This window comes from Astatotilapia calliptera, chromosome 5 (genome assembly GCF_900246225.1).
Source record: "Astatotilapia calliptera chromosome 5, fAstCal1.2, whole genome shotgun sequence".
Classification (NCBI taxonomy): Eukaryota; Metazoa; Chordata; class Actinopteri; order Cichliformes; family Cichlidae; genus Astatotilapia; species Astatotilapia calliptera.
In genome coordinates, this window is record NC_039306.1 from 1084772 (window position 1) to 1101168 (window position 16397).

The window sequence follows — 16397 nt, forward strand, 5'->3', positions numbered from 1 at the left end:
ATGTTGGATAACACCTCCCACCCACTCCATGACGTGCTGGTCAGTCACAGGAGCTCGTTCAGTGAGAGACTGAGATTACCCATGATGCACCACTGAACGACACAGGAAATCATTCCTGCCTGTGGCTCCCTGTACAACTGCTCCACCTAACACACTGTTTACTGCTACAGCTACACCCTTCTTGCACATGTTCCTTTTCAGCTATTTATTAACAAGTGACCTTTATGTATATACATGCCTGTATATATTGTGCTATTCTTAGTGTATTGTCTTTGTTAATGGTTGTTTATAATGTAGCACTGTAACGAAAAAGAATTTCCCCCAGGGATCAATAAAGTATTCTGATTAAACAATATGATCAAATAAAGTAATGCTGTGCGATTTTTGGCCCATTTTGAGCCGATTTTTGAGTCGTGCGACCGTTTTGGCGATCGGCCCGATTTTGGCCTTCATCGTGCGTCGTGTAGTATACGTGGGGTAACGAGAGCACGGCAGTGCAGCGTGTGATCTGGACACAAGCGATGGAGGCACAACTTGTAGAACTTTGGAAAGCTCATCCGAGCCTTTTCGATGTGGCATCACAAAATTATCACGACCACAACAACCGTGAAAATAGTTGGATTTACATGCTGCTCAATCACAGCTGCCTGATGAGTGTTTTTCATTAGCAATTTAGCAAAGTTGATGGTGGTGGTGTGTCTGTGTGAGTGAAAGACAGAGAGAGAGAGGGAGAGCGACAGATTTTCTGTTATAACCTTCATGTTATGGAGGCACAGTGTGAGCACTCAGGTCGCATCAGAGCATCGGGCGGTATAGTGTGACCCTGCATCGTGACCTATGAACTTCTAACCCCTGCGAGTCAATCGTACAGTTTGAACAGGAGCTGAATCGCGCGCATGAAAAAATCGCACAGTGTCTGCCCAGCATTACAGGAACACAAGTGGGCGGGGCTTCTTTTCATCTCAATTCATGATATTTAGAAAGAAGAAAAAACATCAGTGAAATATGAGGACCTGTTGTATTTGCCTGAGACAGAAGCTCTTTCTGTCACCATGAAGCCGGTGTTGTGCCAAAAAGTGATTGTCTGCCAAAAACTGATTTCCAGTGTTTCTGTGTATTTTTTATGTGTAATATCTTTACGTATGTTCGTAAATAGACTTCGGTGAACAGGGTTTACAAAGGGGTTATAGAGAATTAAAACAATATCTGTTTTTCAAGTATATTTACAACTCTCTGCTATTGTACTTACATTATAACCAATCCGGTCCTTTATCCCCACTTAAAATATTTTTACAGAAATATTGTAATATTTGCTGCCATGTCTGCTGTCCTCTTGGCCAACTTACTCTTACAAAAGACATTTTTAATGTTAATGAGATTTTTTTAACTGCATAAATAAAGGTTCTATAAAAGTCGCTGCCAAAAACTGATTGCGGCTTCTACCTTGTTACACGAATGTTGTTTGTGGCTCAAGATGACTTTATGTCATTCATGAGGGATGCATTTGACATATGTTTCACATATTATAGCCCAACAAGTTACTTATAGCAGTTTAAATACGAGCAATCAGTTTTTGGCAAATACCGGAAATCAGTTTTTGGCAGACAATCACTTTTTGGCACAACACCGGATCCGGCACACTGTGTGATTCCCACTGAAGTAAATGGTAAACGGCCTGTATTTGTATAGTGCTTTACTTGGTCCTAAGGACCCCAAAGCGCTTCACACATCCAGTCATCCACCCACACATTCACACACTGGTGATGGTGATTGTAGCCACAGCCGCCCTGCGGCTGCCGGACACTGGCGCCACCGGGCCCTCTGACTACCACCAGTAGGCAACGGGTGAAGTGTCTTCCATGTGTAACCCACCTAAAATCTGCCTCATGAAAATGAACTGCTGTTCCCCAAGAATGTCAGTAGGTGGCACTATGAGATTGTTTAGTGCTTGTGAACTTGAGTTGAGAACTATAGAGAAGGAGAATAGCGCTAAGGCTACGTATGCTGGTCGGAGCTACTCACAGAGTTTTTCCTTAACCTTTTTCTTGAACAAGGATTGTGTGTGAAGACACAAATTGGATTTTACTTTTCCGCTTGTTGGGAAACGCGGACACTTTTTGTTGATGCTGATGTACCTCTGTTTTTGTGTTTTTTGTTCATTTCCGGTGAGTTGACTAACTGCGCTAGCATAGCAAGCTAATCGTTAGCTCAGTATAATGTAAATTTCATGTGTTCCTTTTAAGTGCTGTATTATGTTTTTATTTCTTCACTTGTGAATGTTTTAAGCCAATCGGAAATATTTCTTTGGAAGCTAGTAGGTAAGTTTTATTTATTGTAATGATTTTAAGGCCCAATCCGGAAATATTTCCTTTGGGAAAGCTAGAAGTAAGTTATAATTAAAAATAAATATAAAAAAAAAAAAAAAAAAAAAAAAAAAAAAAAAAAAAAAAAAAAATGAATGTTGTAATGGAATGACTGTTTTTTTTTTTTTATTTTTTTTTTTGTTATTCGTTTAGTGACTAGAGGATAAGCTAAGATCCTACTTCTCTACATCAGTTGGTAAAGTACGTGGTACACTGTTTGGCTTAATATGTTGGCACTCACTATCGTTTTATTTCTCGTGGTATCAGTGGGGGGAAATTCACCTCAGTGGGGGGTCCTCAAAACATCTTGAAATTTGTAGATAATATCATTTCAAAATGGCTCATGAAAAACATGAGGCTAGAAAACGATCTAAAGCAGTCCTGCTGTCATCCTTTGCTTGGAAATTTTTATTTATATATTTTGAGAAATCTAATGACAGCAGGGAGCTGAGACTTCCCAAGGAAACCTTTCTGCTGTTTTTAAATCTGAAGACTTTGGATGGGATGGACTACACGTGATGTAGAGAAAGAATGCTTTTGAAAAATAAAAGTGTTAATCATTTATTTTCATCTATCAACAAAATGCAGCAACTGAAGAAAAGGGAAATCTAAATCGCATCAATATTTGGTGTGGCCAGCAAAGGAGGCAGGTACGTTGTTCCAAACATCTTGGAGAAATAACCACAGATCTTCTGTGGACGTCGGCTTCCTCACATCCTTCTGTCTCTTCGTGTAATCCTGACACACTCGATGATGCTGAGATCCGGGCTCTGTGGGGGCCGGACCATCACTTCCAGTACTTCAGTGACTTTGGCTGTATGTTTGGGGCCGTTGTCCTGCTTCAGAATACATGTGGGGCCAGTAAACAATCATTTATATTTCTGAAAGCTTTCTTTCATGCCTGCCTGAAACCTTTGCACAGTACTGTACATCAGCCATGTAGTTCATATGACGCAGCAGTAAACTGATGTAAGTCAGTGATTCCCTGTAAATCTGAGCTTTGCACTGATGAATGACTTATTGTGCAGTCATTTGTGGACATGAACGGCTAGTCCTGTTTTCTTTCACAGCTCTACTCTTTCAGGATGTGAAACACAAAGATATTTAAACCCAAATGCAGCATTTACGTCTTCATCTCAACCTAACTCCACTGACTGTGAAAACATCATTTTGTCCGTATGTGGATTCTTTTAGGACTTGAGATGAATTTCGAGGTGGGATCTGTGCCCACCTGCCAGGGTGGCTGTAGGAGGTAGAGCAGGTCATCTACTGATCGCAAGGTTCGTGGTTCGATCCCTGGTTCCTCCAGTTTGCATGCCAAGTATCCTTGGGCAACATACTAACCCTAAATTGCTCTCCGATGTGTCCACGAGTGTGAATGGTAGTTAGGAAGCACTAAGAAACTGGGTGAATGTGGCATGTTGTGTACATGTAAGAATGAGTCCATTTACCCATCGCATACAATCATCCAACATTAGCCTGCAGTGTCGGCAGACGGCGTCTTTCACGTTGAAGGTTCACTGAAGTTTTGTCTTCATATTTGTTTTTGTGCAAAGGTTTTTTTCCCTCCTCAGACTCGATGCAGCTTCATCAGATGTTTGCTGGAACGAGGAGTTGCCTTGAAGGTGAAAGTCAGAGGTCAACCTCACTGTGCAGTTTATATTCTGATACTCATCTGCGACTGCTTTTTAGATAATTACACACCTGCAGATGTGCATAAATGCACTGTGTACGCGTCTGCCCTGCAGGTGTGCACTCTAAAACTAACGTCACGCACAGAGAATCATCAGTTTTAAAGCAGAAAGCAGTCGACAGTTTCATCTTCAGTGTGGGTTTAATTTATTAGAACATGGCATGGATGGAAAGAAAACAGTCACAAACACATCAGGCTGATATACAAAGAGCAAAACATCCTGTCTTTACAGGAAGCAGAAATGAAAACCAAAAAGATGGAAGAATATGTCGTCATAATGGATTTTTCATGTTCGAGTGCAATACAATATTCACAACCGTTCAGCCGTGGGTTCAGGGCGAGCGAGCGTGTCGCCGTGTGTGTTTGTCGTACAGCCTCCAACGAGAGCATTTTTATGAAGCGAGCTTCATCTGGACAAAGTCTCGGAGCACGTCGCAGGAACGTCCGCCTCCACGGTCTGAGTGTCCAACACATTCACCCCGAAGAGCAAGAACTTGACTCTGTTTTGTTTCCCAGGAGACCTGACGACGTGATTTTTCTCTCTGGAAAAACGTCACAGACTTTGAATTTTAATAAGAGTGAAAAATGTGTTTCGTTAAAGAATGTGTTGTTAATGTTCACTTCAGAGCAGAAGTGGAATTAAGTCTCCCTCAAAGGATGGATGCTCGGCTAAAATCTGCGTCGGTGTTCCTGAAAATAAATCTTTTTTTGTTAATCTAAGGAGCTGCTGTGGATTCTGGTCTTTGTGTTTAAGACTCCAGGACTCAACACGTCTGCTCCTGATGTTCTTCCAAAACATTTTGTTTCTAATTATTACTGCAAAAATGAGTTTTTTGTTAAAGGAAAAATTAATCTGGTACAAATTATTCTTCAGCTCAGTCTCTTTTAATGTGTCTTAAAATGATGTCTGGAGAGTTTTTTTTATATATATATTTTTGTTATGGGCCAAGAGCTGATTCATATTCATGCAAATTGAATAATTTTTGGTTCCATCTGTTTTTTTAGTTGATGAGGAAATATGAGGATACAATTAAAAATAAAAATAAAAGTTTGTGCATTTTTAAATGAAAGTGGTTAAAATTCTTACTTTAAAGAAAAGATCAGCCAAATTCAAATCGAGGGCGGTTCACGAGTTTCATGTTCTCAGAACTTTTTGATTCCGCCTTGTTTACGGTGCACTGAGGAATATGTCCTGTTTTTCCCTGCACATCCCTCGTCTACTTCTACTTGGTGCCCCAAATGTAAAGAACCCCTCCAGACCAGGGTTTTAATAGTTTTGCAATTTTCATTAGTTTTTATTTTTATTTAGTTTTGACTTCAGATTTTCAATTTTATATCAGTTTTAATTAGTTTTTATCATTTGTTTGCTAGTTTAGTTTTTATTTTTTTTGAAAATCCTTAGTTTCAGTTTAGTTTTGATTAGTTTCAGTTATAGTTTTAGTTGTGTTTGCAATAATTAAGTGCAACAAAATCCCAGTGTCATCATATCAGTCATGCTCTTCTGCTCATCCTTGGGTATGTTGCTATTCCAGCTACCAGACCCTGCACCCTGCACAGGTCGCCTGTCTGCTGCAGGGCTAACACGCAGAGACAGAAATCACGCTGCCTTGCCTGGGGTTAGTTTCTGTTTCTGGGGATGAGGGTTGAGTGTGCTCCCTTCTCAAGGTAAGCTAGGTTAGCCTTCTTGTGTGAGCTTTTCAAGTGCACTTTAAGGTTTGTGGGATTTTTTTCCCTTTAGAAATGTCCCTCATAATTTGTCTCTTTCCACTACAAGACACTTGCTTTATCCAAAACACAGTCATATTCAAAGTAATCCCAAATTGGACTCTGGCGCTTTCTCCTGACATGATTCTGCGCGTGGACACAGCAACACAGACGACTCGACTAACGTGCTGCCACCTGCTGGCATAATGAGACAGCAAGAAAAAATCTGGAAACTAAACTTCATTTTCACCCTTGACTATTGTAGGACACGCACACATCAATGAAACTAAACACATTTTTGCTATAAATTCAGTTAATTTTAGTTAGTTTTGTGAACACTCATTACAGTTTTAGTTAGTTTTCCTTTTTTTGTTTTTATTTTTATTTCCGTTAACGAAAATGTTTTTTCACTTCTAGTTTTCGTTATTTCGGTAGTTTTCGTTAACGATAATAACCTTGCTCCAGACATCATTCAGAGTACCAGAGTCTGTCAGTTACTCTTCAGGGCGGGTGCGTTGCCAGTCAGAGCCGTAGTCTGCTGTAGCCCTTTCACTTCAGCTGCACGTTACCAGCACGGCGTCCGCGTGAACCCACGCAGGGTTCAGCGCTGAACCGCACAGAGATGAGTTTGCATAGACATCAATTCAAGTCAGACTCATGCAAATGGATGAAGGACACGTGGACGATGAAAAGCAAGGACGACGAAAGTTAAAGAAAAAAGTGGTGTCGAGAGGACGAATGTGAGGAGACGGGTGTCCACAGTTCAGTTCATCAACATTATTTATAAAAATAAGTGAGCTTGTTAAATATACCACATCATCATCGTCATCAGTCTTTTTAGAAACAAACAGAAAGAACAGGGAAGCGTCGACACCCCATCGAGTTGAACGTTGATGTATTTGTTACAGCTGGAAAGTACACACACCCAGATTAGCCGCTGCTGTTGCTCTGCAATGTGTAGCTACTCGTACGGCTCTGTTTAGTATTGCTTTGAGTTCACACTGCCAGTGCAAAGACCGAGGCCTGTGTGTGTTACACTAATTTCTTGGTCATATTTGTGTGTATTTACATGTTTGTGTGCGTGTTAGTGAGGCCAGTCAAACATGCAGCATTAGTCTCTGACACTCTGGGCGTCAGTTTAATCTGAACAAAATAAATTAAAATCAAATAAACTCTTTAAAAATTGCACAAGCTCTGCTACAGAACTACAAAAAGCACACTCACACATTTCTAACAGATCTCGTCAGCCGCTGCCACAGACTAGCATAAAAGATGCACCGTATAATGTCCAGCAGGGGGCGACTGCTCTCATACTGTCGTGACTTCAGACTTCCCCAACGACTCGATGGCCTGAACATTAATCTGAAATGGGATTTAACACATGATGTTCATTTTGTAAACTGGTGTCCAGACCGATGTTAAACTATCCGGTTTCAAAACACCGACTTGGTGAAAATGTTCAGCTTCATGCTTTAGGTGGCTACGTCCATCTCTGATAAACAGCCTCTGATCATCTAAATGTTTGTGGATGGATGACCTTACACTTCAATATTTTTGGTCATCGGTACTGATTAGCTTCCTGGAAACGCGTCTGCAGACTTTGTAGTTGATCATCAGAGTAAAACTAATGACTGACTTCTGCTTTAATCACAAGTTTGTCTATAACACGCCTGCCCGTTGTAGAGAACCTCACAGCCAGCGTAGCATCTTTACTCTGACTCGGCTCTAATGGTGTTTTGGTTACAACAGGAAGCTGTTCTCAGAGGTAACACAGTAATACATGAAGGAATCTGTTCCAACTTCTGGATCCAGATTCAGAATTCAGATTTGGTAAAAATCTAATTTCTCTCTCATATACTTCTGTTCCAGAGGCGGGCGTTCATTCAAACACGATCATGAGGTCAGTGTATGGACAGTAATCTCTGAGAGCCCACAGCTCGGCTGCAGACTGCCTGTGATGTCATACAGGGGTGTGTCCTTACATGATCTGTTCACACATTCTGTTTCAGAGGGGCAACCAATGGGAGAGGAGCTAACACAGACAGTTGATGAGATGAGGTGATGCCATAGCTGGACTGGTGGTGGATTGGCCAGATGCTGGTCAATGTGTAAAAATAACTCAGTTGTTTGGTGGTGGCTATGGTGGAGCTTCCACAGAGGCCAGCAGGTGGATGAGGGAAAGGGGAGGCAGGAGGAGGAGAGACCCGAGGCGGCCGCCGGTCCGAGTGTCAGGTGAACTGAACTTCAGGTAAGAAGTTATGACCTGCAGTGTATCTGGGTCAGATATAAACCAAGTTTAGGTGGAGTTTATTTTCGTTGTGCTGACTTTTTACTGTCAGTTACAATAACTCGTACTGCGTGCTAGCTAGCATGACGGAGTTTCTGGGCTGGGCGGGTGCTATGATGTTACTGATAGTAAAGTTCTCTAACTAACCTTATGAATAAAATAGTTGCCAACCGTCCCGTAAAAAACGAAATCGTCTCGTATTCAGAGAAAATATTACGCGTTTCGTATTGAGGTGAAAAGAAACAGTTTGTCCCGAACTTCAGCTAGAATGGAAAAGACACAAAGATGGAGTTATTCTGTGTCTTTACTGCACAGCTGCCTCTTCTTCTCCCATTCTCCCCCCTCCCTCTCCTGTTGCTACTTCAATCATGAAACTGATCAATGATCAGCTTTTCTCTCTTGTTTATCTCTCACTTTGTGCCAGAAAGAGGAAACCAGCGGATGTCGCGTTAAACAACAGCAGCACGTTTAAGCTTGATCAGCTGTTGTTAGAATTTATTTAATATTAATTTCTAGTATCAGCTGATGTTTGCTGGAGCCACAGCTGTGAAGCTGCTGGTCATGATGTCGGTTTGGATATGTGGTGAGAGGGAAACATGAGGATGAAACCAGGAGATGTCCTTACTGAACCATCAGAGCTGAACAGGTGATGGAGAAACAGGTTTACCTTTAGGTGACATGGATGAGTTGAAGTTATGAACTGTTTCTGAGAGACAAATAACACCAGGATCCTTTTCTAAGTAGCTGACAGCTGGTAACTGTGCAGGGGCGGATCTAGCAAAGTTTTGCCAGGGGGGCAGGTAGGGCATTAACAGGGAGAGGGGGGCACAAAGAAATACTTTTCTTTCTTATTCTCATTTAAAAACGTCTCACTTTTATTAAATAATTCTCTAAATCTTACAACCAAAGATTGTTGAAGATCATTCAAAGGCTTTATGGGTTTTCCTATAATTTTTTGTCCCAGTCCAGCCCTGGGTGATGCACCAAGTATGAAGTAAACCAGGATTATTTTGAACTTTGAATCATGCAAAGCTAGTCTGGCAGAGTCCAAGAATAAAAACGCTGCTCTGTTGTCTACCTTCAAGCCATCTTTCTTCTAATTGGTTCACAGACAGTTACTGTGAAATGACTACATTAGGGACATCGACTCTAAATGACATCACAGAGAGCCAAGAGTGTTCAGAGCACTCTGAGCCTGAGCTTTTGGCCCACAGGGATTAGATACAGTTGTACTCACACTGAGCTCATCATTAGAGACTCTGGTCATGTTTTATATGAGCATCCACCACAGGAACAGGAGATGAGCAAAAGTGCACAACAGGTCCACTTAAAACTCAACTGCATGTGACAAAATGTTGACTCGGTACTTTCTGACGGATGGATCGACTCCTGGTGCCGAGCTGGATTTTGGCCTCCTTATCAGAGCGTGTCCCCGATATATGCTTAGAGCCGCCAGGGTTATCGATCTGTGGTACTCACCCAGTAATGACTTCAAACGTGTGGCTATCAGAAACTGGCTTTTCCAAAGCTCCTCACTGTACACGTTCAAAGATTTCCCATTTTAAAAAACAGTTCTTTTATTCTAGTTCTGTGGATGCTGAAAGGTGAGAAGCAGGGCAGACATTTATAAACAGATATCCCAGTTAGAAAGTGTGTGTGTGTGTGTGTGTGTGTGTGTGTGTGTGTGTGTGTGTGTGTGTGTGTGTGTGTGTGTGTGAGAGAGAGAGACATAAAATGGCCAGTTGGAGCTCACAAGTGAAAACACTACTCTTCTAACAAAACACCTGGTTATTAGCAATAATGGTACAGTGATATTTTTTTATCCCCCAAAAAGAAAATAATCAGTTTTGTTCACTCTACATACAGAACATACAGAAACTAAAATACAGTTTTACAGTCTTTACCTGCAGCCATGTTGGGAAATGAACTCTTCTAAAACTGTAATACTCCTCTCAATAAGTTAAAAAATAATTTAAACAACACATTTTGAAAGAGAACATATGCAAAAAACAAAAAAAGAACCCTTTTATCTGTTGTATGTCTTTAAAAAAAAACTACACAACAAATACTGAAGGAAAACCAGACAGGAAGCAAACGCAAAATAGTCATTTACAAGTCGACATCATCGTATACAAAAGCAGAGTTTTCAGCTCAGTGTTAGTGACCAGTGATTATAAACTCTGAGGGAATATTCCACAATAGTTAATAAATATGCGAGTATACAATAGGACGAAGAGCAGGGGACAAAAAGAGCAGGACACAGACTAGGAGGGGAAAGCAGAATAGTCTCTATGGCTTTTACAGGCTTTGTGGCCCAAATGACCTTAAATATCAGGGGCTGCAAACACCCACCAACCCTCTGAACTCGGAAAAGGGCCGAGCTGCAAAAAGACGCGAGGAAAAATAAAGTCGGGGTGGACTTTTAGAAGTGGGATTGTTGGAAAATGATGACTCAGACCTGCTGATCCTGACTTTTAATTTTAAAAATCAGACAAATAGATGAATTTCTGTTAATGTCTCAAATTATTTAACAAGAAGAAGAACACTTCCACATCAAGGAGTAGACTGGAACATCCTTAAAGCTGTTTTTATGTGGTTGGATGTGGAATAACGACGAGCCAAGTAAGAGTCTCGCTTTCAAAATCCATAAAGTATTATCACATCCAAAGTATCTGAAGTAAAAGTTCTGCTTCTGCAGTGGTGCCCACAAACAATCAGTGGATGAATTTAAAGTTTGCACTGTTCTTTCATCTTTGCTTGGTTTTCTATTGAAATAACAACTGTCCTCCATCCACTGGGAAAACTAACGTTTGGGGGCTTGTCCGGGATCCGGGCTGGGACAGAGACATTAAAGCATCCATAGGTTTGTCTGACTGTATAGCAAAAAATTTTTCCTGAACTTTTTCCAGCTGTGTCTGTGTTTGAGTGACAGGTGAAGTATTGAGGAGCCATTGACCCTGAGTCGTTTGTACGTGGTGAGCCATCAGCCTTAGAGAGCTGCTGTACAGGATTGTCCTATTTTGCTTTTGGTGTTTTTCATTCTGGTCCTACATGCCTCGCTTTGAGGTGTTCAAAGGTTCTGAAACTTTGTTTTTAAAAGTGCTACTCAAAGAAAGAAAAAGCTGTTGGGTATATAAAAAGGTTAAAGAAGCAAGGTGAAGAGTGTTATTCGTCATCCTGTATTTGTTTTTCTTTAATTTATTTCCCACTCTGTGGAGTTGAGACGGATATCTGCATGAAAATCAGAAATCCTCCTTTATTTGATTTCTGAAAGCCGTGACTGGAGCTGCTGCAGTCTGTCAGAGTCCCTCAGCAGGTTCTGAGTTAATTATTCAGCGTTTATGATTCAATAAGAAACTTTTGAATTTACAGAGAGCGTGCAGCTCTGTTTTGGGGATTTTTCCTATTAGCTCGAGGTGTAGTTGAGTTAGCCTTTGCAATAGTGCTCAGTTATATTTGTAAAAGTGATCTTGTTGGTGCATTGTCACCTTGGTAGCATGACACTGGTTGCAAACTTACACATACATCATGTTTGGCAGTGGGTTTTGGTCTAATTGCACAAACATGCTGTCTGACATGCAAGTCGTCAGTGCTTTGGGGAAACTGGGCGAAATCTGCTGAGAGACCGTCGTCCTCCCGATCCTTTCATGACAGTAAATAAGACCCTCAGTCGTGGTTTTTAGTTATGCAGCTAACTTTACACTGGTCTGTTTATTTGGTCTATAGCTGCTGATCCACACAAACAGCAGAATGATTTTAACCCAGAAACACTGTTTGAGGAAACTTGTGTTAAAATTGTTATTTTTCCCCTTGATTTCCAAGACTTTGTCAAATCGGTTTATCCTGGGAATACACCCAACCTGGTTGCACAACGTTCCAATACCAGGGTAGCAACCAGAGCTACTTGCGGTCACTCAGGACAATGATTGCAATCCCAGTAAATCCACCGTGGAGTGGTTCACAAGTGTCCGAGAAGCAGGTCTCTGCTCCACATCACTCAGAATAGCACCAGGTCTTTTTATTTCTTGACAGAAGCCACATCAAGCTGCAGAAAGCATATGAGGAGGGCAGGAAGTCAGACACAGGACAGCCGGTAAAGAGCTGGGTCCAAAATAAAAGACCCGGCACCGACTAAACACTTTGAACTGCTCGCAATGTGAAGACGTGATGGAACAAAAACTTGTCCAAGACACGAACCTGCTGTACCCCTGGTTTAGGGTTTGGTTATGACCACAGCGCAGAGACACGGTTAGCTGAACTGCAAGCTTTAAACTTTTGACGTCACTAACCCCACAGCCAAAGAGAAAAGCTTGTTTGCTGCCGTGCACGCCTTCCATGGATGATTCAACATCATTCATGTTCCAACGATCCCACTTTGATTCTTTTAGGCAGTCAGAAAAAAGAAGAAGAAGAAGAAGAGGAAGAAGTGGAGAGGCAAACAAGTCAATGAGTAATGTGCTAAAAGAAAAACCAAAAACGGCCCTTAACGTCTAAACCCGGCCAGGAGCTACCTCTTTGTTTAGTACGGCGCAAACTTCTGTCTCTCCGGCTTCTTCATTCCATTGGTTGAGGATGAGATCTTGGCTGTGTAGGACGCCAGGGCCGCCGCCGCGTGAGCTTGAACCGGAACGGCTGCCGTCGCCGCTGCCGTCTGCACTGACGCTGGTAGCATTGGAGCCCCGATGGCCGCTGCGGCCGCCGCCGCTGCTGCCGCTGCTGAGGCGGGAGGGGTGGAGAGTGCCAGGTAGGGGATGGATTTCACTCCCAGGAGGCTGGAGAGGGGGAAGGCGTAGGGAGCGCCCAGGATTTGAGCATGGGGCAGTGCGGCGCCCATCGCTGCCAGGGGGGAGGAGGAGGAGGACGAGGCGGAGACAGGGGGGGGGGGCTGGGTGAAGCTCATGGTCAGATCAACGGGAGACGGCATGGAGGAGGACTGGGCGGTGGATTTGGCGGTCTCTAAACTGGAGGGGGAGGTGGAGGGGAGGGAAGGGGGGGAAGGAGGGTGGAGGAGGGGAGGGGGTCAAGGAGAGGGAATTTTGGATGGAGAAGGGTTAGAGGGTTAAATAAAAGACATGTTAAAAAAAATCAGAGTAAAAACGGGAAAAAAAACAAAAAAAACCAGGATCTGTAAAAATGAACAAACGGAAATCTGACAAAACTCAAATCATAAGACGGGCGTGTTTGGCTGGAGGTTGCAACAGATTATTGTAGGGGAGTTCGCTGTACAGATGGGGGGTGTGCTGTATAAGTTGGGGTGATGGCTTGGGAGGGGGCTTAGGGAGGAGGGAACAAAACCATCAGAAAAATTAGCATGGACGCTCCGTCAGACAGGACGCTGCTTCAAAAACAGGAAAGAAATCCTTTGTGCGGGTCTGTGCTCATCTCTGTGGGAGCTTCTCACCTCATGTTTTAACTAAAAGAAATGTTCTGCACATTTTAGCATCAATCACCATAAAACAGTGAGAGGTGGGCGGGCACGCAGCCCCGCATCCTCTTCATATTTCCTAAATCAGTGCAACCAGCTGAAAACATAATCCAATCAGCTGTTTGAATCACTAACAAGCATGATTCAAAGGCAGGACTTTCACTTAAAATCTTATTTAAAATGACATGAACTGTAAATAAGTGTGTGTGTGTGTGTGTGTGTGTGTGTGTGTGTCAGTATTTTTAAAGGTTTTTATTTCCTCGCATGTTGAATACTCGAGTTTTTCTTGTAGTTGCCTTGGGGCAACGCTGCACGGCAACTGTTCCTGTCTTTGTGTTTGAATGTTATCGCATGTATTTGCACAGCTGAGACTCTAAATGTGATTCAAACTGTAGCTTTTCTGCTTTTAACACAATTATTTCACTGGTTATTAAATGTAAATGGTAAATGGCCTGTATTTGTATAGCGCTTTTACTAGTCCCCCCCCTAGGAACCCCAAAGCGCTTTACACACCCAGTCGTCCACCCATTCACACACACAATGTAAATGTGTTCATGAAACTATCAGACAGCAGGTCAAACATGAAGCTGGAGTGTTCCCGGCATTAGAAACGTACTGTTAAACATTCCCGAGTGCACAGGAACACCAACAAAGGCCAAAACGTCTGCTCACTCTAAAGCAGGGGTCTCAAACTCCAGTCCTCGAGGGCCGGTGTCCTGCAACTTTTCCATGTGTCCCTGTTGCAACACACCTGAATACAATTAGTAGGTCACTAGAAAGACTCTATAGAACTTGACTGCATGCTGAGGTGGCAATTCAGCCATTTGATTCATGTTACAGCAGCTCATGAGTGAATGAACACGGTGCAATAAAAGTACTTTTAGGAGTACATTTTTCAAACACTTACGAACTTACATTTACTTGAGAAGGGTTAGGGGTTACCACTTCAGCATGCTAATTGTATTCAGGTGTACTGCACCAGGGGCACATGGAAAAGTTGCAGGACACCGGCCCTCGAGGACTGGAGTTTGAGACCCCTGCTCTAAAGTTTCTTGAAGGTGTATGGGTGACACTTTCAGTTAAACGACTAAACGAAGCAATGAAGTGGAATCGAGTACTATTAAACGAAGAATGCTGTGAAGAGTTTGCTTTTGAAGGCTTATGTTACACTCCCTGTTTGAAAGTCAGCAGTGGTTCATGTCACCGGGAGGAAAACTCCCAGGTCACTGAGACCTTATCCTCTGAAAGACTTCCTTCAATGCACAGCTCCATCAATAGGTGATGCCCCCCATTTAAACACTACAGTTAAGGCAACATGTCGATGTTAAACTGAGAACTGCTCATTTTGAACTCGATTCAGAAAAGTTTGACAGGAACATGTTTGCCTCTGAGTTGCATCATCACTTCCTCGTTTAACAACACTGAGCGTCCTCAGGAGAGCAGCGGCTGTAGTTTCCTGTTCTTGCTTGATGTGAGACAACTTTCAGCTGCTTAACACGCAGAGGCCTCCTCTGCCGCTTTAGGACGCTCCAGCTGTTTTTAATAGGCGGACACCCGTTACATTACATTAGCTCCTCTTGTACTGCAGATTCAGCTGCAGGAGTTCAGACTGTGTTTGGCATCGTGTTCGCTTCGGCAAGACCAGCCACAAAAAAGACAGCCGGGTCTCATGGCGTAAACAATCTGTCTGTGCTCACGGACACATTCTGTCTTTGTATTTACTTGGATGGATTTTCCATTCTGTGTGTTGTTGTGTCTCTGTTATTTAAACACAGGCTTGTATCTGGATTTCCTTGAAGTGTAGTCATGCAGTGGAAACCTAAAAAGTAGTGCTAGGCCTCACAGGAGGCAGAACAAAGCAGTGATTTCATATTCTCTAACGTCGCCCACATATGAAACTGATTCATGTTTACACATATTTCACTGCAGAAGTGGTTACAACGACAGATATTGTACAATTACAAGTTCAATCTGTAAAGGTTGTTGCTCATGGTGTGGTCCCGATTAGAACCTGACAGCGTTATAAAAAGGGCAGGGATAGCTCAGTAGGTAGAGTGGTGGCCCCATGATCGGAAGGTCGGGGGTTCGATTCCCCTGAACAACTACCCTGAGGTACCCCTGAGCAAGGTACCGTCCCTACACACTGCTCCCCGGGCGCCCAGTGGCTGCCCACTGCTTCACTGAGTGAATGGGTTAAATGCAGAGAGGGATTTTCCCCACGGGGACCAATAAAGTACACTTTCTTTCTTTCTAAAAGCTTAAAGTTGATCACACTCAGGCAGTGACCGTGTCCGTTACAGAGACTCAATATCAAGCTGTGCAGGAAGCATTGTTTCAATGTGACTTCACTACTGTGTAAGTGAAACAATCGGAGGGTAGATCATTTGACAGATGCACCCCTGTCACACCTTTTTACTGCAGAGCTCTGATCGTACCTGATACCCTCACATATCTATATACCGTATTTTTCAGACCATAAGGCACATTAAGCGAAACAAAACAGTCAGATAAGTCAAACTTTATTAAACTCATTCTTCTTGCTTCCTCCACTTCTGTACCATTGATTCATTAATGTTGAATTCTCTCACGGCTGCTCTATTCCCATATTGTTGCAGTATATTAATGACTAACCTCGTATTGTGGATGGATTATCTCAGTTGTTCTCCTGACTGAAGGTTGGGCCATTTACAGCATCCTGCCATGCGATTGCATTTGTCCCCAACCATCAGGAACCTTCACGTTAACTTTTATCAAGTGGAAAAAAGTTAGCGTTCATCCTCCAGCTTTACTGTGTTTATGCTAACATAGCTGTTAGCTAGCCACCACGTAGCATATCATTATATACCAGCTAGTCCAACTTCAGTAACCCTACAAACGTCACTGCTGTTTAGTTTTCTGTCTTCATTTATGTTGGAAGTGATAGCA

General features: G+C 42.6%; 1 protein-coding gene across 7 annotated transcripts in view; it reads right to left on the bottom strand.

Annotated features, from left to right (window-relative positions):
• Positions 1-10056: 10056 nt before the first annotated feature.
• pcbp4 (poly(rC) binding protein 4) overlaps positions 10057-16397 on the bottom strand; it is a 186105-nt gene continuing 179764 nt past the window's right edge. For all 7 annotated transcript variants that reach the window (XM_026166558.1, XM_026166557.1, XM_026166561.1 and 4 more), the window contains one exon: positions 10057-13008. In XM_026166558.1, the coding sequence (XP_026022343.1) occupies positions 12567-13008 (442 nt within the window). In that variant the 3' untranslated portion in view covers positions 10057-12566. The remainder of the gene's footprint in view (positions 13009-16397) is intronic.